The sequence below is a fragment of the Saccopteryx leptura genome, chromosome X (genome assembly GCF_036850995.1).
Source record: "Saccopteryx leptura isolate mSacLep1 chromosome X, mSacLep1_pri_phased_curated, whole genome shotgun sequence".
NCBI lineage: Eukaryota > Metazoa > Chordata > Mammalia > Chiroptera > Emballonuridae > Saccopteryx > Saccopteryx leptura.
The window spans coordinates 74,342,255-74,367,325 of record NC_089516.1 but is presented as its reverse complement, the minus strand read 5'-3'; the positions used below and the strand labels follow the sequence as shown (position 1 = coordinate 74,367,325).

Sequence of the window (25,071 nt, the reverse complement as noted above, 5' to 3'; positions counted from 1 at the left end):
CCAAACTTGGTGTCATTAGAAAAAAGTGTTAAGTTGGGGTTTTGTGGGGCCCTTCAGAAGTTGTGGCCCAGGGCACACGTCTGGTGCACCCGCTGTTAAATCTGCCTCTGGGTCCCCATTTTTCCACCCCCAGCCCATGACAACTACCATCTTACTGTCTGCTTCTATGCGCTTAATGGCAGGGTTATGTTCTCAGAACATGTCTTTAGCTGATTTTTGTCATGTGAACATCATAGAGCTTACTTACACAAACCTAGATGGTATAGCCTACTACACACCTAAGCTATGTGACACAGGCTACAGGCCTAGACAGCACATTACTGTACAAAAGCACACAAGATGAAATCAAACTCGAGAAAATAATGCAATCAATAAACACAGTGAACACGATTTGCATGAGGCTGCTGCCGCCTTGACATGGCATATGGTTCTTTGGCAAACTTATTTTAAGCAAAAAAAGTACATTATAAAATAATAATAAAAAGCATAATATAGTAAATAAAAAAAACAGTAACATAATCATTATCATTCTCGAGTATTATGCACTGTACATAATTGTACATGCTATACTTTTATACAAATGGCCCTGCAGTAGGTTTGTTTACACAGCATCACCACGGAAACGGGAGTCCTGTGTTGTACTATGACATTTCTATGGCTACAATATCAGTGGGTGACAGATGGCAGTTTTCTCAGCTCCGTTACAGGGTTCTGGGAACACCATGATATATGCAGCTTGTCATTAACGGAAATGTGTTTTTGTTACACGTGTAAGTGATATCATACAATATTTCTTTTTCTGTGTCTTGCTTATTTGACATAGTTAGCATGATGTCCTCCAGCTCCATCCATGTTGTCTTTTTTAACGCTGAGTAATATCTCACTATATATATATATATATATATATATACACACACACACACACACACACATATACATATATCCTATCATCCCCATATATATATATATATATATATATATATATATATATATATATATATGTTGTCATACCTTGGCTAGTGTGAATAATGCTGCAGTGAACAAGGGAGTACAGATTTCTTCAAGATCCTGATTTCAGTTCCTTTAGACATATACACAAAGAGAATTGAGGGATTACCTGATAGTTGTATTTTTAATTTTTTGAGGCACTTCCATACTGATTTTCATGACTGTGCTAATTTACATTCTCACTAAACGTGTATGAGGGTTCCCTTTTTGCCACATCTTTTATAGCAACACTTGTTTTATATGTAATATATATATATATATTTTTTTTTTTTTTTTTTGAAACTAGCCATCGTAACAGGTGTGAGTCGGTATCTGACTGGTTTTGTTTTGCCTTTCCCTGATGGTTAAAGATGTTAAGCACCTTTCATATACTTAAAAGAGACATTTATTTTCTCACAGTTCTAGAGATTCAAAGGCCAAGATCAAGGTGCCAGCAGGGTTGGTGCGTGGTGAAGGCTCTCTTCCTGGCTTGCTGATGGCCACCTTCTTGCTGCGTCCTTACGTGCATTTTTCTCTGTGCATCCCCAGACAGGGAGAGAGAGAATGATCACTGGTGGTGTTTCTTCCTTTTTTAAGGACACCAGCCCTAATTCATTAGGACCCACCCTTGTGACTTCACTTTAATTAAAAACTATCTCCAAACAAAGTCACATTGGTGGTTAAGGCTTCAGTATATGTAATTTTTGGGGTAATGCGATTTAGTCCATAACACCAAGATTATTACACTGATCTGATTGATAGTGGTGGTTACCATACAATCCCAGGCTTTGCTTTTTTCGCTATTTACAGTATACTCTCCTGTTTCCCTCCTACGTTACTGGCTATTCCTTTTCAGTTAGTAATCTTTGCCTGTTCTTTATGTTCAAATGTTGAAATATCCCAAGTCTCAATCAATCAGCTACCTTCTCTTGCTTTATTTGCTTCTCAATGAGCTCTGTTATCTTTTTTATTTACTTTTCAAAAAGAATTGACATTATCTTTATTTTTTTTAATTTTTTTATTTAATTAATTGTGTTTACATAGATTCTAGGGTCACCCCGAATGCATCCCCCTCCCCCATATTCCCCTCCATATCTCCCTTGCCCCCCTCCTTACAGCACCCTCCCCCCTTCCCTTCCATCCAATCATCCCCTTTCCCTCTGTCCTCTTTTCCTCTGGTTCCTTTGATCCCTCCTCTATCTCAATTTCGTTCCTCAGTTCTCATTATTCCTTGGATTCCTCAAATGAGTGAGGTCATATGATACTTTTCTTTCCCTGCCTGGCTTATTTCACTCAACATAATAGTTTCCAGGTCCATCCATGTTGTTGCAAAAGGTAATATTTCCTTCTTTTTCATGACCCCATAGTATTCCATTGTATATATGTAGGACAACTTTTTTTTTTTTTCTGTATTTTTCTGAAGCCGGAAACGGGGAGAGACAGTCAGACAGACTCTTGCATGCGCCTGACCGGGATTCACCCGGCACACACACCAGGGGGCGACGCTCTGCCCACCAGGGGGTGACGCTCTGCCCCTCCGGGGCGTCGCTCTGTTGCGACCAGAGCCACTCTAGCGCCTGGGGCAGAGGCCGAGGAGCCATCTACAGCGCCCGGGCCATCTTTGCTCCAGTGGAGCCTCGGCTGCGAGAGGGGAAGAGAGAGACAGAGAGGAAGGAGAGGGGGAGGGGTGGAGAAGCAGATGGGCGCTTCTCCTGTGTCTCCTGGCGGGGAATTGAACCCGGGACTTCTGCACGCCAGGCCGATGCTCTACCACTGAGCCAACTGGCCAGGGCCTGTAGGACAATTTTTTAATCCACTCGTCCACTGATGGACACTTGGGCTGTTTCCAGATCTATGCTATTGTGAACAATGCTGCCATAAACATGGGAGTGCATTTCTTTTTTTCAGTCGGTGATATGGTGTCCTTGGGATATATTCCTATAAGTGGAATGGCTGGGTCAAAGGGCAGTTCCATTTCTAATTTTTTGAGGAATCTCCATACTGTTTTCCACAGTGACTGCACCAGTCTGCATTCCCACCAGCAGTGCAGGAGGGTTCCCCTTACTCCAAATCCTCGCCAGCACCTATCCTGTGTTGTTTTGTTAATGAGCGCCATTCTGACTTGTGTGAGGTGGTATCTCATTGTGTTTTTTTTTTTCCTCTCTTACAGGGACAGAGAGAGAGTCAGAGAGAGGGATAGACAGGGACAGACAGACAGGAATGGAGAGAGATGAGAAGCATCAATCATCAGTTTGTTTGTTTTTTTTTTTGTTATTGCAAGACCTTAGTTGTTCATTGATTGCTTTCTCATATGTGCCATGACTGTGGGCCTTCAGCAGACTGAGTAACCCCTTGATTGAGCCAGCGATCTTGGGTCCAAGCTGGTGAGCTTTTGCTCAAACCAGATGAGCCCGCACTCAAGCGGGAGACCTTGGGGTCTCGAACCTGGGTCGTCTGCATCCCAGTCTGATGCGCTATCCACTGCGCAACCGCCTGGTCAGGCTAATTGTGGTTTTAATTTGCATTTCTCTAATGATTAGTGATGTTGAACATTTTTTCATTTGTCTATTGGCCATCTGTATGTCCTCTTTGGAGAAGTGTCTGTTCATTTCTTGTGCCCATTTTTGGATTGGATTGTTTGTCTTCCTGGTGTTGAGTTTTACAAGTTCTTTATAAATTTTGGTTATTAACCCATATCAGATGTATTGTCAAATATGTTCTCCCATTGTGTGGTTTGTCTTTTTATTCTGTTCATATTGTCTTTAGCTGTGCAAAAGCTTTTTAGTTTGATATAGTCCCATTTGTTTATCCTGTCTTTTATTTCATTTGCCTGTGGAGATAAATCAGCAAAGATATTGCTGCGAGAGATGTCAGAGAGCTTACTGCCTATGTTTTCTTCTAGGATACTTATGGTTTCACGATTTACATATAAGTCTTTTATCCATTTTGAGTTTATTTTTGTGAGTGGTGTAAGTTGGTGGTCTAGTTTCATTTTTTTGCAGGTAGCTGTCCAGTTTTCCCAATACCATTTGTTAAATACACTGTCTTTACTCTACTGTATGCTCTTACCTCCTTTGTTAAATATCAATTGTCCATAAAGATGTGGGTTTATTTCTGGGTTCTCTGTTCTGTTCCATTGATCTATATGCCTGTTCTTATGCCAATACCAAGCTGCCTTGTGGTATAACTTGATATCAGGAAGTGTGATACCTCCCACTTTATTCTTCTTTTTCAAGATTGCTGAGGCTATTCATGGTTTTTATTTTTTGTTGGTTTTTTTTTTGGCTCCATATAAATTTTTGGATTATGTGTTCTATATCTTTGAAGTATGTCATTGGTATTTTAGTTGGTATTGCATTGAATTAATAAATTGATTTGGATAATATAGATATTTTAATTATGTTTATTCTTCCTAACCATGAGCATGGTATATGCTTCCACTTGTTTGTGTCTTCCTTGATTTCTTTTATCAATGTTTATAATTTTCTGAGTACAAGTCTTTAACCTCCTTGGTTAAATTTACTCCTAGGTACTTTATTTATTTTTTTTGCAATATTGAAGGGGATTGTTTCCTTAATTTCTCTTTCTGACAGTTCATTGTTCATGTATAAAATGCCTCTGATTTCTGTGTATTAATTTTATATCCTGCCACCTTGCTTAATTCGCTTATTAGGTCCAGTAGTTTTTTGACTGAGACTTTAGGGTTTTCTATATACAGTATCATATAATCTGCAAATAATGATAGTTTTACTTCTTCTTTTCCAATTTGGATGCCTTTTAATTCTTCTTCTTGTCGGATTGCTGTAGTTAGGACTTCCATTACTATGTTGTATAAGAGTGGTGAAAGGGGGCACCCCTGCCTTGTTCATGATTTTAGGGGAATTGCTTTTAATTTTTGCCCATTGACTATGATGTTGGCTGTGGGTTTGTCATAGATGGCCTTTATCATGTTGAGGTATGTTCCCTGTATTCCCACTTTGCTAAGTGTTTTGATCATAAATGGGTGCTGGATTTTATCAGATGCTTTTTCTGCATCTATTGAAATTATGATGAGGTTTTTCTCCTTCCTTTTGTTTATGAGGTGAATCACATTAATTGATTTATAAGTGTTGTACCATCCTAACCTCCCCAGAGTAAAACCCACTTGATCATGATGTATAATATTTTTCATGTATTGCTTAATCCGATTTGCTAATATTTTGTTGAGGATTTTAGCATCTAAATTCAGCAGGGATATTGGCCTATAATTTTCTTTCTTTGTGTTGTCTTTGCCTGGTTTTGGAATCAGAATTATGCTTGCCTCATAAAAGGAGTTTTGAAGTCTTCCTTGTTCTTGAATTTTTTGAAATAGCTTGAGAAGGATAGGACTTAGTTCTTCTTTGAATATATGATAGAATTCACTTGTGAAGCCATCAGGCCCAGGACATTTCTTTGTTGGGAATTTTTTTTCTTTTTCATTTTTCCGAAGCTGAAAATGGGGAGGCAGTCAGACAGACTCCCACATGCGCCCGACTGGGATCCACCCGGCACGCCCACCAGGGGGTGATGCTCTGCCCCTCTGGGGCGTCACTCTGTTCCATCCAGAGCCATTCTAGCACCTGAGGCAGAGGCCACAGAGCCATCCTCAGTGCCCAGGCCATCTTTGCTCCAATGGAGCCTCGGCTGCGGGAGGGGAAGAGAGAGGCAGAGAGGAAGGAGAGGGGGAGGGGTGGAGATGCAGATGGGCGCTTCTCCTGTGTGCCCTGGCTGGGAATCGAACCCGGGACTCCTACACGCCAGGCCGACGTTCTACTGCTGAGCCAACCGGCCAGGGCCTGTTAGGAATTTTTTGATAACTGTTTTGATCTCATTTGTTGTAATCGGCCTATTTAGGTTTTCTGATTCTTCCAGATTAATTTTTGGAAGATTATATGTTTCAAGGAATTTTTCCATTTCATCTAGGTTGTCTATTTTTTTGGCATACAGTTCTTCATAGTATTTTCTTACAATATTTTGTATTTCTGTTGTGTCAGTTGTTATTTCTTCACTCTCATTTCTGATTTTATTTATTTGAGTCCTCTCTCTTCTTTTCTTGGTGAGTCTTGTTAAAGGTTAGTCGATCTTGTTTACCCTTTAAAAGAACCAGCTCTTGGTTTCATTGATCCTCCGTATTGTTTCTTTTGTTTCTATGTCATTTATTTCAGCTCTGATCTTTATTATTTCCTTCCTTCTGCTACCTCTGGGCTTTACTTGCTGTTCTTTTTCTAGTCCTTTTAGATGAAGGGTTAGGTTGTTTATTTGAACTTTTTCAAGCCTCTTAAGGAATGCATGTAGTGCTATGAACTTCCCTCTCAGGACTGCTTTTGCTGTGTCCCATAAATTTTGAGATCTTATATGTTCATTATCATTTGTTTCTAGGAATTTTTTTATTCTTTGATTTCACTGTTAACCCATTTCTTATATAATAACATGCTATTTATTTTCCATGTGTTGAGTATTTTTCAGTTTTTCTGTTGTGGTTGATTTCTAGTTTCATGCCATTGTGATCAGAGAAAATGCTTGATATGATTTCAATCTTCTTAAATTTGTTGAGACCGCTTTTGTGTCATAACATGTGGTCTGTCCTAGAGAATGTACCATGGGCACTTGAAAAGAATGTATATTCTGCTGCCTTCGAGTGAAAGGTTCTAAAGATATCTATTAAATTGAGTTGATCTAGTGTGTCCTTTAAGTCTGCTGTTTCTTTGTTAATTTTCTTTCTTGAGCATCTATCTAGTGATGTTAGTGGGGTATTGAAATATCCTACTATTATAGTATTGCTGTTGATCTCACCCTTTATATCCATCAAAGTCTGCTTTATATACTTCATTGCTCCTATATTGACTGCGTAGATATTTATGATGGTTATATCTTCTTGTTGGATTGCTTTCTTTATCATTATGTAGTGACCTTCCTTATCTCTTACTATAGTCTTTGTTTTAAAGTCCATTTTGAGTGATATAAGTATTGCTACCCCAGATTTCTTTTTCATTTCCATTTGCATGAAATTTTTTTTCATTCTTTTACCTTCAGTCTGTGTGCATCTTTTGTTTTAAGGTGTATCTCTTGAAGACAGCATATGTATGGGTCCTGTTTTCTTATCCAAGCAGCTATCCTATGTCTTTTGATTGGATCATTTAATCCATTTACATTTAAGGTTATTATTGATATGTAGTTGTTTGTTGCCATTTTATTCTTTAAAGCTGTATTCCTCTTTTGCTATATTCTTTTCCCCCTTTGTTCTGTTTCCAACAGGCCCCTTAACGTTTCCTGCAGCATTGGTTTGGTTGTAATGAATTCCTTGAGTTGTTTTTTTTTTTGTCTGGGAAACTTTTTATTTCTCCTTCAATTTTAAATGATAGCCTTGCTGGATAGAGTAGTCTTGGTTGTAGGCTCTTGTTCTGCATTACTTTGACTATTTCTTGCCATTCCCTTCTGGCCTCAAGTGTTTCTGTTGAGAAGTGTGATGTCATCCTTATGGGGGCTCCTTTGTAGGTGATAGCCTTCTTTTCTCTAGCAGCTTTTAATATTTTCTCTTTATCGCTTAGCTTTGGTATTTTAAATATGTTTCTTGGTGTAGGTCTCTTTAGGTTTCTCTTCAATGGAGTTATTTGTGCTTCTTGAACTTGTGAGACCCTTCCTTGCATCAATTTAGGGAAGTTTTCAGCTATGATTTGATTGAATAAAGTGTCTATCCCTTTATCTTTTCTTATTCAGGAACCTCTATGATGCGGATGTTATTTCTCTTCATGTTGTCACAGAGATCTCAGAGTTTCCTCAGACTTTTTGAGTCTCTTTTCTTTCTTCTGCTCTGCTTCCATGCCTTTGTTCATCTTGTCCTCCAACTCGCTGATTCAATCCTCAGCTTCACCCATCTTGCTTTTAATTCCTTCCATTGTGGTCTTCATTTCTGATATTGTATTTGTTACCTCCGACTGGTTCTTTTTAATATTTCAATGTCCTTTTTTATACTTGCTATCTCTTTATTTAGGTGTTCGTAATGACCATCCATTGTTGTTCTAAGATCCCTAAGCATCCTAACAATCATTATTCTAAACTCTGCATCCAGCAGTTTGGTAATTTCCATATCACTCAGTTCCTTTTCTGGAGATTTCTCTTGTGGTTTCATTTGGGTTTCACTTCTCTGTCTTCTCATTATGTCTGTGTGTTTGGGTGTGTTGTCTGTAGGGCTGGTTGAGTCTAGATTTGGTGTTGTCTGCATCCAATTTTCAGTTGTGTTATTTCTAGGTCCTCTAGGGTTGGCATCGGCTGTTGTTTGTAATCCATTGTCAGGTTTGGCTTTTCTAGTAGAGCTGCTTTGAAGTTTTGATGTGTTTGTTTTTTTCTCAGTTGTCTTGGTGGTAGTTTTGTTTACTGATCTCAGCAGGGGGCTTATTTGAAACTGTATCCAGGAATGTGGTGGGTATAACCTGTGACTCTGAAAGCCTTATCTGCCAGTTACTCTCTCTGGGGTCTTGGTGCTTTCTCTGCTTCAGTAGGGGGATGTGTATCTCAGATCTCCATGGAGACCTGAGTTACTACCCCTCCTCCCTGCTTCTTGTTTTTAGCTGTGTCTTCTTGCACTTATTGGAGCTGGAGAGATGTCTTGAGATGGATGACTGGGAACCACTTGTCTTGTGTTATGTGGAAGGATCAACCCCTCCCTCAGCTGTGGCCGCCTCCAGCACTGGATGAGTCAGCTTCTCAGGTCCTCCCATGCATTGCTCTGCCAGTCACTGTCTGTCTTTTTGTCTCCCCCTTTTCCTTTTGGTAGATAAGCCAGCCCTTTTAACACACCTCTTCCCAGGTCCCCAGGCAATCTGGCTGTGGGCAATATTTACTACTCTTTTCCTTGCATTGAGAGCCCTTCTGGGCTCTCAGCCTCACATCCTCTTTGTTCCTGTAAGCAGGGGGGACTCACCGCTCCTCAGTGCTCCCTTCCAGGCTTAGTGTGGCTTCTTCTTTGCTACTTGGGTTTTGAGAGCTGTTCTTGTCCAGAGTTGGTTTTTCACACTAATTGTTCCTAAATTAATTTGTAATCCAGTTTGATGGTGTAAGCTGGGAGTCTGTACATCTTCCTACTCCGCTGCCATGTTCAGGTCCCCAGCTCTCAGTTATCTTGACATTAAGTTTCATCTCTTTACTGAAGTTTTCCAAAATTATATCTCTAACTCTATCTGAGTTTCCCCTGAGCCTCTAAAATGGTATATCCACCAGCATTTCTTCTTTTTCTTTTTTTAATGTCTTACGTTTCTAGTAGTGTTTAGTGAAACTGGAATCTTTATTTTACTGCCAAGCTTGCCCAAACCTATTCCTCCTTTAGTGTTCCTCAACTTAGCAGAAATATCTCTACATTCATAAAATTGCAGGCTATAAAACCTAGTAGTTGACCTTCATTATTAGTTTAACACCCAACATCCAACCCAGCAGCTATTTCTGATAGTTGGAATGTTAAAAATAAAGGTTGATTCTGGTGACACTGCTAGAAGGAAATATTTCAAATCTGACCCTGGCCAGTGGCTGAATGGATAGAGCATTGGCCCAGCATATTGATGTCTCAGGTTCAATTCCCTGTCATGGCACACAGGAGAAGCAAGCATCTGCTTCTCTCCCCCTTATCTCTTTCCTCCCCTTCCACAGCCAGTGGCTCGGTTGGTCTGAGCATCAGCCTCAGGCACTAAAAATAGCTCGGTTCTCAAGCATCAGCCCCAGATGTCGTTGCCGGGTAGATCCCAGTTGGGAAGCATGTGGGAGTCTGCCTCACTATCTCCCCTCCTCTCAAGTAAAAAAAGGGTTCAAATCCAACATTTCTTGTTACCTCTATTGTTACATTCCTCATCATGTGTTACCTACACTATTGCAATAGACTCACAACTGATCTCTTCCAATCTTCCCCTGCTATAAACTGCTCTCTATACGGCAACCGTAGCACTCTTAAAAACATAAATCAGATCCTGTCATTCTTCAGCCCTTCACTGGGAGTCACTACTACATTTTTCTCTTCCATGCTAGTTTCATTGGGTTTCTCTCTCTGATGAAACATTCTTTCCCCAGATCTAACTTCATTCAGTTATTTTCTTAGGTACTACCTCTGCTGAAAAGTCTTCGCTATACAAAATACCCCCCAAACATACATCCACACTCTTTTTTACACTTTTATTTTTAACATGTACTATTACTTAAAAATTATATTATTTAACTTTTCACTGAATTGTCTAGCACTCTTTCCCTACTAAAGTATAAATTGAAAGAGTAAGGACTTTGTCTCATAATTGCCATATTTCAAGCTCCAAGCATGGCTCATAGTAGATCAGGGGTCCCCAAACTATGGCCCGCAGGCCACATGCAGCCTCCTGAGGCCGTTTATCCAGCCCCTGCTGCACTTCCAGAAGGAGCACCTCTTTCATTGGTGGTCAGTGAGAGGAGCATAGTTGCCATTGAAATATTGGTCAGTTTGTTGATTTAAATTTACTTGTTCTTTATTTTAAATATTGTATTTGTTCCAGTTTTGTTTTTGGTTTTTTTTTTTACTTTAAAATAAGATATGTACAGTGTGCATAGGGATTTGTTCATAGTTTTTTTATAGTCCGGCCCTCCAACAGTCTGAGGGTCAGTGAACTGGCCCCCTGTATAAAATGTTTGGGGACCCCTGTAGTAGATAATCGGTAAATATTTATTCAATGATAGAATGAAATTCTGATACATGTTCCCAGATAATTCTTTTGAGACTTCATGCCCTTCAATTTCTGCCCAGCCACCTTTTTTTTTATAAATAAATTTTTATTTTAATGGAGTGACATCAATAAATCAGGGTACATATATTCAAAGAAAACATTTCTAGGTTATCTTTTCATTTAGTTCTGTTGCATACCCATCACCCAAAGAGAGATCGTCCTCCGTCACCCTCTATCCAGTTTTCTTTGTACCCCTCCCCTTCCCCCTCTCCCTCCTTCCCTCCCCCCACCCCCCCCGTAACCACCACACTCCTGTCCATGTCTCTTAGTCTTGCTTTTATGTCCCACCAATGTATGGAATCCTGCAGTTCTTGTTTTTTTCTGATTCGCTTATTTCACTCTGCATAAGGTTATCAAGATTCCACCATTCTGCTGTAAGTGATCCGATGTCATCATTTCTTCTAGCTGAATAGTATACCATGGTGTATATGTGCCCCATCTTCTTTATCCAGTCTTCTATTTTTTTTACAGTGATTAAAAGCCTTTAAGCAAACTCTTGGCCAATACAACAAGAATCCATAAAAAAGTAGTGTCCTTAACATGTTCACTAAGTCCAAGTTGGCCCCATCACCATGCCAAATCCCTGAAAAATGTAACCCAACCACAGTTCAGTCTGTTAGGAGCTGTCACAGGGAGCAGGAGTCCAGGAAAAGTCCACATGACACTGGAATTGTTGTCACCATTCTAAACTTTGCAGCTCATGTCCAAGTCCCAATGACTGCTGCTTCTAGCTGGTAATGATTCAGGTAGACTGGAAAAGCCATTTGCAGCATGCGTGGATATGGAGCTTCTGTTCTCCTCTGCCTGGATAGATGACACCAGGTTGCTTTTCCCTGGAGCTCTGCGACTGTGGCATGGTAAAGAGAACCTTGGGATACACTAAGCTGGGTGGCAAAGGTAGATTCATAATAGAAGTTGGCAAAAGGGGGAAAGAGAGCTCTAAATTAGGAGTAGGTCCCAGCCTGAAATATGAGTGGGGCATTGAGGTAGGAGGGATAAAGGAAACACTATATATTAAGCAAAGCAGCAGAAAATAGGACTATCAGCACCCACAACAGAGATCTTTGAGGGAAGAATAAAAAACCTGACTATTCAGGCAAAACATAGTTAAGTGGCCCTTGTGCAAATGAGATCAGTTTACCTGCTTCTTGGAAGAAATACCCTAGGCTCATCCACAGTGTCGTAGATGGGGCCGATGGCCCTGGGCACCTTCAGCCTTCAGTGGCAAACCCCAGCTTTCTGGGCAAGGTTAGGTCATAGGTGGCTGGAGCAGGGCTGGAAGAGACTGAACCCTCCCTTAGAGGAGCGAGGGGGAAGCCTACCTTCCAGTGTCCCTGTTTCCTCACAGCAGAGGCATGTAAGCCTGGCAGGCTTTAGCTCAATGACCTTCCTTTCCACTATTGAAGCAGGACCCAGATGGCATCCTATGAGACCCCTTTGGGGCATTGGAGCCTTTCAGTCTGCCCAGCCATCTTACCACCCACCATCCCTCCACCTCCCCCCAAAAGCAATCAGACAAAAATCAGAACTTTAGTATCTTCCATTTCCAGTAGATTTAAATTTGTACTCCCACACTATCCATGATTTTACTCCATCTTTGAGTCTAAATGCTTTTTTTTAACAGACTGTTTATATTACTTTTGAACCTGAATAACCATCTCATTAATGTCAAAGCTTAACTTTAACTTGAAAATCATTCATCTTGATTTAGATCACTCCCTTGATGGACCACTAGCAAACAGTGATGGCAGAGAGCCCCGAACGGGAATCAAGAGAAAACTGCTTACGTCGGAAGAGGATGAAAGCATGGGAAGAGAAGAGAAAGAGAAAAAAGAAACAAAAGAGAAATCACATTTATCCTCCTCAGAGAGTGGAGAGTTAGGATCCAGTTTAAGTTCTGAAAGTACCTGCGGTTCTGATTCTGATTCTGAATCAACTTCCAGAACAGATCAAGATTATGTAGATGGAGACCATGACTATAGCAAATTCATACAAACCAGGCCTAAAAGAAAACTCAGAAAGCAGTATGCCAATGGCAAAAGAAACTGGAAGACGAGAGGCACGGGAGGAAGGGGCAGGTGGGGCAGGTGGGGCAGATGGAGTAGAGGAGGCAGGGGACGAGGAGGCAGGGGACGAGGGGGTCGAGGGAGAGGCGGAGGTGGCACCAGAGGGCGAGGGAGAGGCCGAGGTGGGAGAGGTGCTTCTAGAGGAGCCACCAGAGCCAAACGTGCACGTATTGCAGATGACGAATTTGATACCATGTTTTCAGGACGTTTCAGTAGACTGCCTCGAATTAAAACAAGAAACCAAGGCAGGAGGACTGTTTTATATAATGATGATTCCGATAATGACAATTTTGTGTCCACTGAAGATCCTCTGAATCTTGGTACATCCAGATCAGGCAGAGTGCGTAAAATGACAGAAAAAGCCAGGGTGAGCCATCTAATGGGATGGAATTATTAACAGTTAATAAATTTAGAATAATTTAAAAATCCAATGGCCTTCTACTGCAGGGAATTTACCAGGAAATCTACAAAGCAAGTTGTGTGGGAACTTACGCTTCCTTCCACATTGGTGCTTTTCCATTATGCCAGTACACATTTGTTTCAAGACTTTTGATCTCCACACTGCATTTGTTCAAACAAGCCTTACTCATTAGGCCTTAAATTAAAGAGAAAAAATTCTGCACACGCACACGCACACACACACACACACACACACACACACCAGACACACTACATATTTACTACATTAAAGGAGCATTCAGCTTCTTAAGAGTAGCATGTCATTTTTATCTCAATAGAATATCCCTCTTTTCCTTTTGTATCACAGAAGTATAGCACCTTCTTACAGAGTTTTATATAGTTTGTTTTTGCCATTTTGATTCCTGTACCCAGTAATAATAACTTTTGCACAATACACCAATCCTAAAGGCAGCTATTAAATGTTTACAGTTTCTATATTGTAAGAACGATCTGGATTATTTTACTCTTCCCAGGCCAAACTTTCAATAACTGTACTGAACTGAAGTATATATTTATACTACAGTTTTTTTGGGGGGTGGGGGGATCTTGATATGCTTTTCATTGATTTGCTTAATTCACATTAAAGGTGAGAAAGGGTTGGTGCCTTGTAAATATGTAGCAAATCTTTGTGGTGTATTCTGATGTGTGCATTAACTTTATTAAAAAAGATTACTTGAGGTATCAATCTAGACAAGGTGCCAAATGCAAAAGTTTCTTGCATCCATTTTCTTTTTCATATTATATTTTATTGCATTAATAGAACTTGTGTAGCTAAAAGAATAACGTAAACATTTGAAAATTCCTCATCCACAAAAATATAACGTCTTTGAATAGTAGCTCAGCTACCTCTATTAACTACAACTACTGGAAATGTTAACGAAAATAGATGCTGTAATTCATTACTGACTAAGAAGAAACAGAACAAACTTGATGGGAATGAATATTCATAAGTTATAAGCTGAGAGGTTGTTAATAACCATATTGGCACTCAAGTTAATTGTAATTAACAAACTTGTATACGTATAGTATGCTCTCCATTAGACTTTTCTTAGAATGTATTTATGTAGGTAGACTTGGGCAACTGCTTATATATTTCTGCTACCACTTACTATTTAACAGCTATGAGTGACTGGTTTTCATTTGAATTTCAAAATGTAACAAAACACCTAGTTTGAGTTGGAATGTTTTGGCTAGCTAATATTTTGAATCAACATTAATAGGTTCTGCTCATACCATTCCAAAAGGTTCTTCTGTTACAATCTTTCAGAAAAGAACCTCCTTGCACTGCACACTGATATTTTGAGTTATTATTTTATAGATGAAAAAAAGATTTTTAACCCTTATGGTCTTGTTTACAGCGGTAGAGTGCACATGGTTCTGTGACTGACCTTGAGTTCCAAGATCAATTTTACTCCTCCAATTCAAGAGGATGCAAATTCGCTAATTTGTTAGATACTTAGATTTTTGAGGTGGGGGGAATGTATTGATCTCTGTTTTTGTAACAGCAGATTTGTTGCGCTTAGATCAGATTCATGGGATAAATGAAATTTCTTAATGTATGCCTAAGTAATCCCAGGATATTTAAGCTTAATGTGTTTGTCTCACGCTTTCAATCATTTCGTGCATCTGAAAATCCTTAAGTGCAGGGGAAGGACGTACACACATAACTTTGCTTTTTTGGTTGGGTCAGGTGGGGGTTATTCTTGGACTAACATCTTTAAGCAATTTTCACTTGCAGTAGAAATGTTCAGGCTTTAAGAAAATATTGTTGTGAACTGTTCACGGCACTAAATTCTGTTACTGGAGAGTAGATCAAGCTGATTTTTTTTTTGTAGTTATATTTTCTCTAAACCAAAACTACTTCTGGTTGTAACTCGACTGCCACTTTTAACCATAGTATAGATTCAGAAATGTTCATATTTGAAACTGTATATTTGATTTTTGATAAAACGTGCTATTTTGGTTATTATCATCTTGGGCATTTAGACTGAATTTGTGCCTGTGTTTTCCTAAAATCAATAACACTTTGGCCTACCCTAATCAAAGTAACATAGTTACTTAAATTCATGGATATACCCAAATGAATTTCATTTGTATCGTTTTAGTGTGAGAATTTTTTGTTGACATTCTTCTATGAAGAGCTGACCTCTTGAAATATAGAAGAATTGCCATCTGTGGTTTTAGCTGTCTGAAGCTTTATTTATAATTTATTTTGAAAAATAAAAATGCCACATTTATTCCCCAAATGTTAAGATTTTTCTAGGTTTAGATACTTAGAATAACAAAGCTAAAGACATTTTAAGCATATTTTATATGTAGTGAAATACTGTGAAAATTCTAGTGACAGCATTTTGCTGTGATGTTGATTTCAGTTATTAAGATTTAAAGAGTTAGTCGCCAGGGTGTGTTAGATGAGCATAGTCATCATTTATCACAAAACAAACAGATCATTTCTGTTTGCATGCAAATTATTTTAATAATTGTGAAAATAAAAGTTTGGAAGATGTATTTTTACTTTTATATCTGGACTTCCTCACCCCAATTTATACTTTGCTCTTTTTGTAACGCTGACTCCTGTGAATGTGATGTAATTTGTATCACATTGAATATTTTATCGCTTTAATATTTTAGAGGCTCTTTAAACCTAAATAAGATCTAGGTTCAGCCATAGCAAAGCAAGTAGAAGATGAGCTAAGAATGTTGAAGAGATGTCTAAATCTTAAATGAATTGCTAAGGAAAAAAAAAACCACTGTTATATTTAGGTTTCTGAGAGCATACAGATAGATGTATAAGCCTAATTCTATGCTAGATATTAATAGTCAGTGAACTGTAATATTTCTCATGAATTTTAATAATGTTTTAATTCCCAGCTTTAAGATTTTAGCATGTGAATACGTTTATGAAAACTGAACTGTGTGTTTTTTCTATGGCTTGCTGTGTGTATATCTTCCAGCAAGCCAGTGCTCTCTAAAACATTCACTAGCCTGTACCCTAGTGACTAAATTGGTTTGTGTGTGTGTGTGTGTGTGTGCGTGCACGTGTGTGTGTATGTAGATTTTCTTTTCCAACTTGGCACACTTTATATCAGACATAAAAATAAGAATATTCTGTATGTAAGACAGCCGTGTTCACTGTCACCAAATCTTTGCCTCTGTTGTAAAGCGCTTCTATATATATATATATATATATATGTAATATATATATATCTGGCTTGATCATTTATTTCATTATACCTCTTAGGTAAACAATCTAAAATTTGTTGTGTACATGTGTCCCTCTTTTTTTTTCCATTTAATTTGCCCTTCATTTGTTTCTTGTTTGTTTGTTTCCCTTACCAGAGATCAGGCTTGTGCTAGAATTCTTTCCTATAGCACTTTGTTTCTCCCAGAGTAAAATTCCTAAATCGCAATCGTGCAACTGTGTGCTCAGATATCTTAACTCAGCCTTTCGATAATTTGAAATAAATTTGAGTGGTTTATCTTTTTTGTTGTTTTTTGTAATCGTATAGATTGTCATCAGACAATAACAGTGATTTAAAGGAAAAGATGTGAATGTTGCTTCTCACTTTTTGATAAAAACTTTTTTGAGCATTTTTCAAAATTTGTATGTTCGTGGTAGTGATGGATTAAACACCTTATATTAAACATGATTATATTCTTGGAAATTATTTTGTGCACATTTACCAACTGGTACATATATAAATATTTAAAGTTGGAGTCTTTCATGTTCACAAAAATGAGACTTACATCTGTATAATTTTTAATTTACTTTGATGTCCAGCCATTTAGTTCTGGGGAAAGGAATGAAACTTTTGACATTTGAAGGTTTATTGTTTTAAATGTTAACCCCATCCCCAACATTTTTGTGGTACATGAAGCTATGTGAAAATTCTGTTGAAAAGACAATATTCTAAGGTAGCTTTTAAGCCATGTTTTAAAAATTAGTGTGAAAATATTTTCATGCTTTTTTGCTTTTCAGCTCTTAGTGAAGTTTCTTTACCAAGTTTTAATGACCAAGTTGACCTAGTGTTGATGAAATTCTAATGTAAATTTGAATTTTTTTTTCATGGTGCTGTATTTTTTGGAACGTGAATTGCCCTCAGTTTCTTGACATTTGTTAAATAGTCTTATTCTTGATTGTTTCCTTTTCCTTCATTCCTCTCCTGCTTGCTTTTATCCTCACTCTTCTTTCTGCAGCAAAGACTTGACTTAAGTTAGAATACTTGAACAAGACTGGTAATTTATAATTCATTGATGGGACAAGCACAGTAGAAAGCTCTGCAGTTTAGAGTTCAAGTGTGTGTATTTATATATATGCCCATTTGTTTTTCCTACCTTAATTAAGTCTAAAATATGAGACTGACATATAAAAGCATGATAAATATTTTCTAAACAAATAAAACTATTGATACATATTAAAGTCACCATTGATAATTGACTTTTAAATTCACAAACAAAAATATTTAGAAACCCAGTTGGAAAATGTATTTTTACGTATGTCAACAGACACACATTAGACAGTACTACTAATGTTAGTTCTTTAAACAATACTGTGGTGATGGCAATCAGTAATTTATTTCTTTGTCCTGTAACTTATCATCCTTGTCTTTTGTAATCCCTTCCAAAGTATTAACAAAACTGTACCTTCTGTTTGTTCTTAGTATCCATAAGTTTTAAGATGGAAAATCATGCAGTTCATAGTTGATGTGATGTTGTATATGGGCAAAATGTCCATTAAACTAAAATTCAGTAAAGAAAGGTAAACTAGAGTGGCTTGGTTTATAAAAGATGTTTTGTCTAGCAGTTATAAGTCATTATAAGCAATTATCTTCAAAGACAAAAACTGGACTAATTTGTTGCCATTCTTTATGGGATGTTTACAATAAAATTCCAAGTTGTTTGGAATCAGTTGCAGTCTTGCTGCTTTGTCCCTTAACTCAGGCACTGGAGATAAATTAACAAGAGGAAAGAAATGGGGAGTTCCTTTTTCACCAGCCAGCTTCACAGATTATAACATGTAACTCTCGGGTCTGTTCTTGTTTTTTTGTCATGTAGTATTTTTTATTCTTATTATTTTAATAAGAAACTAGGTACTTCCTACTAGCAAAGAAAATTAGAACTTTTTTTTGCCTTTGTCCATAAAGATCTTCTGAGTCACTTTTAAGTAATATGTTAACATTTTAAATATGGGCTGCTTGGTGCATTAAATAACAGCCTGCAAAGTCTTTAGTCAACATTTTTTTTATATAGCTTTTTGAAGTGAATAGATTTCTAATGTCTTTATAGCTTATACATTTTAATGGCTGAATTTTGTATCCCTGACATTTTTATTTATAGTATAATTGATCACAGAGGCTTAAGTATATTATAAACAGGGATTTAATTCAAGGTAAGTAAGGAGAGATAGAAGAAAGGTGGGAGTTAACTTCTGAACCAGGAGCTGAATGAAAACCCTAACAACATTCATCCTATTTATGCACCTGTATGGTGCATAAATAAAACCAGAATTTTCTTCCCAATGACAAGAACTTCAGTCAGTTCAAGGCAAGTAATTTGACCAAAGACTGGACTGCATTTTTTACATACACACTGTCTGTTTTGTGTATTTAGAACCAAGAAATAAGGTATTTAGAAAAAAAGTATCACTACTGTCTTCTGCTATATCCTCTGCCTATGAAAGTAGTAGCCCAAATTTTCACAGTATTTGGAGACTGAGATAGGGCTCTATTGTTTGCTTTTGTGTTTAGTTTTATGACTGATTAAACATAGTTCTCTTGAAAGGATATAAAGGTGTACAATAAAATTCTTTCTTGACAGGCTTTAATGTTTTCTGACTTCATCTGCTAGGTTTTTTAAATAGAATAAATAAATAATTTCTGTAACGTATCAGAGCAGTATTCAGGAGATCCTTTTTTTTTTTTTTCTTACCTGGAAAGGGCAAGAACAAAGTAAGTGCTCTCTACTCTCTTTCTCGATTACATGCCCCTGATATTTCAAAGCTACTTTCCAAACATATACAAAAGAAATTGAAACAAGTATATTGAGCCTCTGAGTTGGTTTTTTTGTGGAATATTCAAGCCCATACACTTACAATTGCTCTCTTAGGATATAAATACCTAAAGTTTTTTTATGCTACATATTACTGGCAAACAAAATATAACATTAAATAAAATGAACTTTTTATGGTGTCAGTGTTTTCCCAAAGTTGTAAGGAAACATTTTTTTTTCTTTCCTTTCTTTGTAACTTTTAGTATATCTTCCTTTACCAGTATAGCTAGTGGGTGACTTAATGACCACAATTGGTTCCAAAAGACCGGCTGTAACACGATTTGGTCGTAAGTTGAGTAGGCTATATGTACTGTGAAATGATGTTATAAAAATCTTTAAGTCATATTTGATCATAATTTTCTTTCATTATTGTTATATATCATAATTTTCTTTGTTCATTTTATGCCATTTGTATCATCTCTACACCATTTTGTTTCTTATTTTTACATTCGTCAGGTTTAAGTAAAACACTACAACTGGTTTAATATTTGCAAAGACAATTTCCTCTTGGTAGACATCTTTGGAGGGGTTTGATGAAAAATATCCAAGACACAAAACACAAATTGCTGTACTGAGTCTGGGATAACAGTTGAAATGGTGCACGCGGGGATGGTAGTGCTGCCGGAAGCTGGTCCACACTGTCCTATGCCCAGCTGGGCAACGCTTGTGCTGCCAGACACGGAGCAGTCGTGGCTAGCGGTTGTGGTCATAAAGTCAAATGGTTGTAATTTGCATAGGTCATAAGTCAATCAATATTTGTTTTGTTTTGTTTTTTTTTTTTCATTTTTCTGAAGCTGGAAACGGGGAGAGACAGTCAGACAGACTCCCGCATGTGCCCGGCCGGGATCCACCCGGCTCTTCCCACCAGGGGGCGATGCTCTGCCCCTCCAGGGCGTCACCATGTTGCGACCAGAGCCACTCTGGCGCCTGGGGCAGAGGCCACAGAGCCATCCCCAGCGCCCGGGCCATCTTTGCTCCAATGGAGCCCTGGCTGCGGGAGGGGAAGAGAGAGACAGAGAGGAAGGCGCGGCGGAGGGGTGGAGAAGCAAATGGGCGCTTCTCCTGTGTGCCCTGGCCGGGAATCGAACCCGGGTCCTCCGCACGCTAGGCCGACGCTCTACCGCTGAGCCAACCGGCCAGGGCGTCAATCAATATTTGTATTAGCAATTGCCTTAATAAAGTTAACTCATATGTAGATACAAATATTTAATAGGTAATTTTAACTAAGTTATTGCTTATTAACAAAGTTAAATTTGATATTGGGAAATTTTAAACACAACTTCTTAAAGCTAATATCCTTTCATTAATCTGTAAATTTTGTATTATCAGCTTGCCTGCTCATCCCATGTTTATGATTCTCTTCAGAGAATGTTTTTTAGTAAATGCATAAAGAAATCAAAACTATTTTTTCCTTCTTTTCCAACTGAGGGAGGGGGAGATAGAGACACAGACTCCTGCATGGACCCTGACTGGGATCCACCCAGAAACCCCCATCTGAGGCCCCTGTTGTGCTCATCTGGGGTCATGCTTGCAACCGAGCTATTTTTAGCACCTGTGGTGGAGGCTCCATGGAGTCATCCTCAGCACCTGGGGGCCAACTTGCTCTAACCAATCAAGCCATGGCTGTATGAGGGGAAGAGAGAGAGGGGTGGAGAAGCAGATGGTAGCTTTTCCTGTGTGCACTGACTGGGGACTAAACCCAGGAATTCAACATGCCAGGCCAAAGCTCTACCCGCTGAGCCAACCGGCCAGGGCCAAAATCAAAACTTTTTAAATTGCCTGATTTAAGTTACTATTTGGAATTTATTCTTTTTGCTTATGTTTCTGTGTTTGATATTTCAAAAAGTTTTAATGAACTTATTGGAGTAACTCAAAGGTGAAGGGGTTAAGCAAAAGTATTTGATGTCATGTTACAGTTCTAAGTAGAATTTGTATAGAAGTATGTTAACTTATGTTAGTAACAAATACTGAGTAGTCTGTTAAATAATTTAAGGCAGTAAAACTGTCTTAAGGTGTTTGTTCATTTTCCTTTTCAAAAATAATTAAGAATATTCTATTAAAACGATTTTAAGCCCAAATTTTATAATAGGTCTTTTTTAGGGGGATATTTTGTTACATTTATATATTGTTCATCTAAAATAATAATGAAGTGCTGTTGAGTCTGAATTGTTTCCATTTGTTAAATATTAATTTATAAATTAGAGCACGCATTTTATTTTTTTAAGATTTATTTATTTGTTTGTTTATTTTACAAAGAGGAGTGGGGCTCAAGAAGTATCAACTCCTGGTTGCTTTGCTTTAGTTGTTTATTGATTGCTTCTCATATGTGCCTTGACCAGGCAAGCCCAGGGTTTCGAACCAGTGACCACAACATTCCAGGTCAACACTTTATCTACTGTGTCACCATGGGTCAGACTAGAGCAAGCCTTTTATATATAAAAAAGTTAATTTTGTCTAGTCTGATCCTATGGAACAAAAAATACATGTCCTTGAGAGTCTCATAGTCATATTACCAAGTAATCCTAATCTTTTTTTGCCTTGCTTATAATTATGCAAACAAATTATGAGAGAACAGTCTGAGATAATTAGTTATATTCTTTCTCTAAATACATATGAGGATCTCTGTAGAAGATATTTGCCAGCAGGAATTTGTAGCCTGTATATATATTTTATATTAGTGATAACAGATGGCTAAAGGAAGACCAGTTTATTTCTTGCCAGCCTTATTTATTTGCTTATTCCTCTATTCAAAATATATTAAATCCCTTCTATATGATAAGCACTGTAATTTTAAAAAGAGCTTTACAGTTTATAGGCCTACTCAAACTCCACATATTCAAAATCACCAGTAAATGTAATTTTTTATGTCAGAAAAAATGAGTTTCAATGAACTTAAGTTACTTGCCATAGGTCACACAGCTAGTTAACAGATTAACCTTGATTCATCCAGAATAGCTGCTTCTAAGCTTCTCGCTTTAGTTTTTGTATTTTACTAATGGGTTTATGTTTGGTTCCATTTTCCTCCTCATTCTCCTTGAAATGGAGACTCCAAAGTCATGCATGTGTATCTTGAAGATCACATTTTCTTTTGATTCTGGCTAAGATCTTAAAGTATATTTCTTATGCAAACTAACACAAGAGTAAATGCACAAGAAAAATGTAGAGAATTCACTCCTGTCTTGTGAGGATTAGTCCTCCTAATATTGTACACTAATGTGCTTTACAGTGCATGATACCAAATTTATCAGTTATTGTTACTTTCCATGTGCTATGTATGCTCTCTTGCCAGTTATAAAATCTAGAACTGTTTTCCTTCTGAATTTAATTGGGTTTCATATGCAGTTCTTTGTTTTTAATTTTATTAATTGAACATATTAGGTTAATACTGGTTAAAAAAATTATACAGGTATAATTCTCAGAGAATGACACAGGGTTCCAGACTTAGCCCATGGGTTTAATTAAGTTTAGGATTCTTGTTTTGGGAAGTTGTTTTTTTTTTAATATTCTTTGAACAACCTCTTAGTTTTTCTTGTCTAATTAGTCACTCTTCCTTGCACCCACCCTCCTTTTAAAAATGTGATTCAAATCCAAAATGTACGGGGAAAATAAGATAATTTCAACAAGAAAGTATTTACTGTTTCAACTTTTATATACCAATCCTTTGGTGTCATTTTAATGATTTAGAGTGGTCCCCCCACCACCACCGATTAAGACACTGGAATGGTATGGTAGTTGGTGGGGTTTAAATAACCCTATAAATACAACAAAACTGAATTTGAACCCCTGGTAATTTGGGTTTTATAACAATTCTAGTATATGTGGTTAGTAGCAGGAAATTTATCAAGTAATTTAACTAATGACTTATGTATCTTACATGGCGGATTTCCCCTCTTTATTCTTACGGAACGGGGTTTTGCGATGGGCTTTGAAAAGCCACTAGGACTGCCCAAGTTGAATTCCGTTCATGACATTTACACTGATCCTATTCATATTTCACAATGTCATCTTTTCTCTTCTAATCAACTGTTCATTCCAATCATCATCCAAGGAACACTAACGTTGGTTTATAACAGATGAGAAAGACTGTTGAGTTTTTCTGTAAACAAAGATTGATAGAAAAATCAAACAGAAAGGGAGCAGTAAATAGAGTATATTCTTTTTCTCTGGTCTTGCTACCTAATTTCTAGTAAATCAGTTCTGCTTTATTTTGGCCTTTAAGATAGGAGAGTTTATTTTTCTAGCTAGATAGAGCAAAGTCGGATTTGGATAACTAATTATATCTACAGTAATCTTTATTTGTATTAGGAGAATAAAAGTTAGAAATGTGGAGTGGAGCTTTATGTTGTGGTTGGCCTGTATGCTTGACACTCTGTATTTAGACGGAAGTAGGCTGACGTGGAGTCAGGTACTGTGGTTATAGTGGAGGGTAAGGGGAGAAAGAAAAGCTGACGGGAATTTAGAGATTTTTCTAAGATCCATCTTAACTAGAGGACAGAGAGGAATGGGTTTGGAGAGTTAATGAGGAATAAAATCCCCTGGTTTTCAGGGTTTGGGTGTCATGCCTTCAAGTACAACAGCCTCAGAAACAGGAAGCCCCACATAAGTTTTGCTTTTGGTGGGTACAGGGTTTGCAAGCGATGGTTGATGGTGATGGTGGGGATTTAATGTCAGATTTGCCGTGTCGGTAGTGATAATTTTTCTTGAGAGATAAACCCTATTGAGAAGATATTATTAGCCTGATTTTACACATGAGATTGCTGAGGTATAGAAAAACAAACTTGCTCAAAATCACACTGCTAATCAATGACAGGATTTATACTCGGATCAGTTTCCAAAGCCTGTGTGATTACCTATTGCACATGCTACTTCCCAGTTTGACTAGTTTTATCTCTAGCTCTGTCAGAGACTTGCTGACGTGGCTTTGTCCAAGTTCTCCACACCCCCGCCCCCTGCCTTCATTTCAGTTCTCTTTAGCTGTACAATATGAAATTGACTGCTAAGTTATTTCTATGACCCTTATGATTCTATTCTTTTTAACTTCTTGGTATCTTTTCTTTATGCATTCTCCTAATCTCAAAGACATACTTCCATTAGAACCTCACTTTTCTTAGAATCATGTTAAAATCTATATCCTCCTGATTAAAGTTATTCATTTAGAGACAAATGTCCCCATATGAGCTGCTTTAGGAAGTTTCAGTTTTCATTAAGGAGGGCTTACAATTTAGGAAGTGTAAAAAAGTAATTAGGTTTCTAGCATCACATATGAGGATCTGCACTAACTCACTTCTCAGTGTAACTGGTGAAAACTATTTAAAAATTTTAAAACTCTGGAAATGGCCCTAAGGCAAACAGCAGATAGAAAAACAAAATCTGTTCAAGACAATATATGAACATTATGGAGGAATCTATGGTATTTGAACCAAGACTAAAGCTGCTCTCTTCCTACCCCATCCCAGGTTGAGTCAGGACCACACTTTAGAGTGCACAGGCTTCCTCTCCTCCCAGCTTCCAGGCCAAGGGCTTTCAGGTAGTGCAGGACATCACCATTTCTTAGCTTTCCCCTAGCTATGCATTACCAAAGCTAAGTCCCAATGAGTGAGGGTGACAGAAGGAGCTCCCTTCTTCCACCCAGCCCTCTCATGTAATGAAGGTTCTATTTTGGTGCTGTGGACTGGGAAAACAGACCCTAGTCAACCCCTGCTTATAGTGTGATGGTTCCAAGCTAGAAAACCTCAGTCTGCCACCACTCCCTCCACTGA

The 25,071-nt window shown here is 37.9% G+C and overlaps 1 protein-coding gene across 1 annotated transcript in view; it reads left to right on the top strand.

Annotated features, from left to right (window-relative positions):
* The window catches only part of BRWD3 (bromodomain and WD repeat domain containing 3), a 131,285-nt gene extending 113,136 nt beyond the window's left edge, over window positions 1–18,149 (top strand). The window contains exon 41 of the mRNA XM_066357703.1: window positions 12,451–18,149. Coding sequence (XP_066213800.1) covers window positions 12,451–13,202 — 752 coding nt within the window. The 3' untranslated portion in view covers window positions 13,203–18,149. The remainder of the gene's footprint in view (window positions 1–12,450) is intronic.
* Window positions 18,150–25,071: the final 6,922 nt, after the last annotated feature.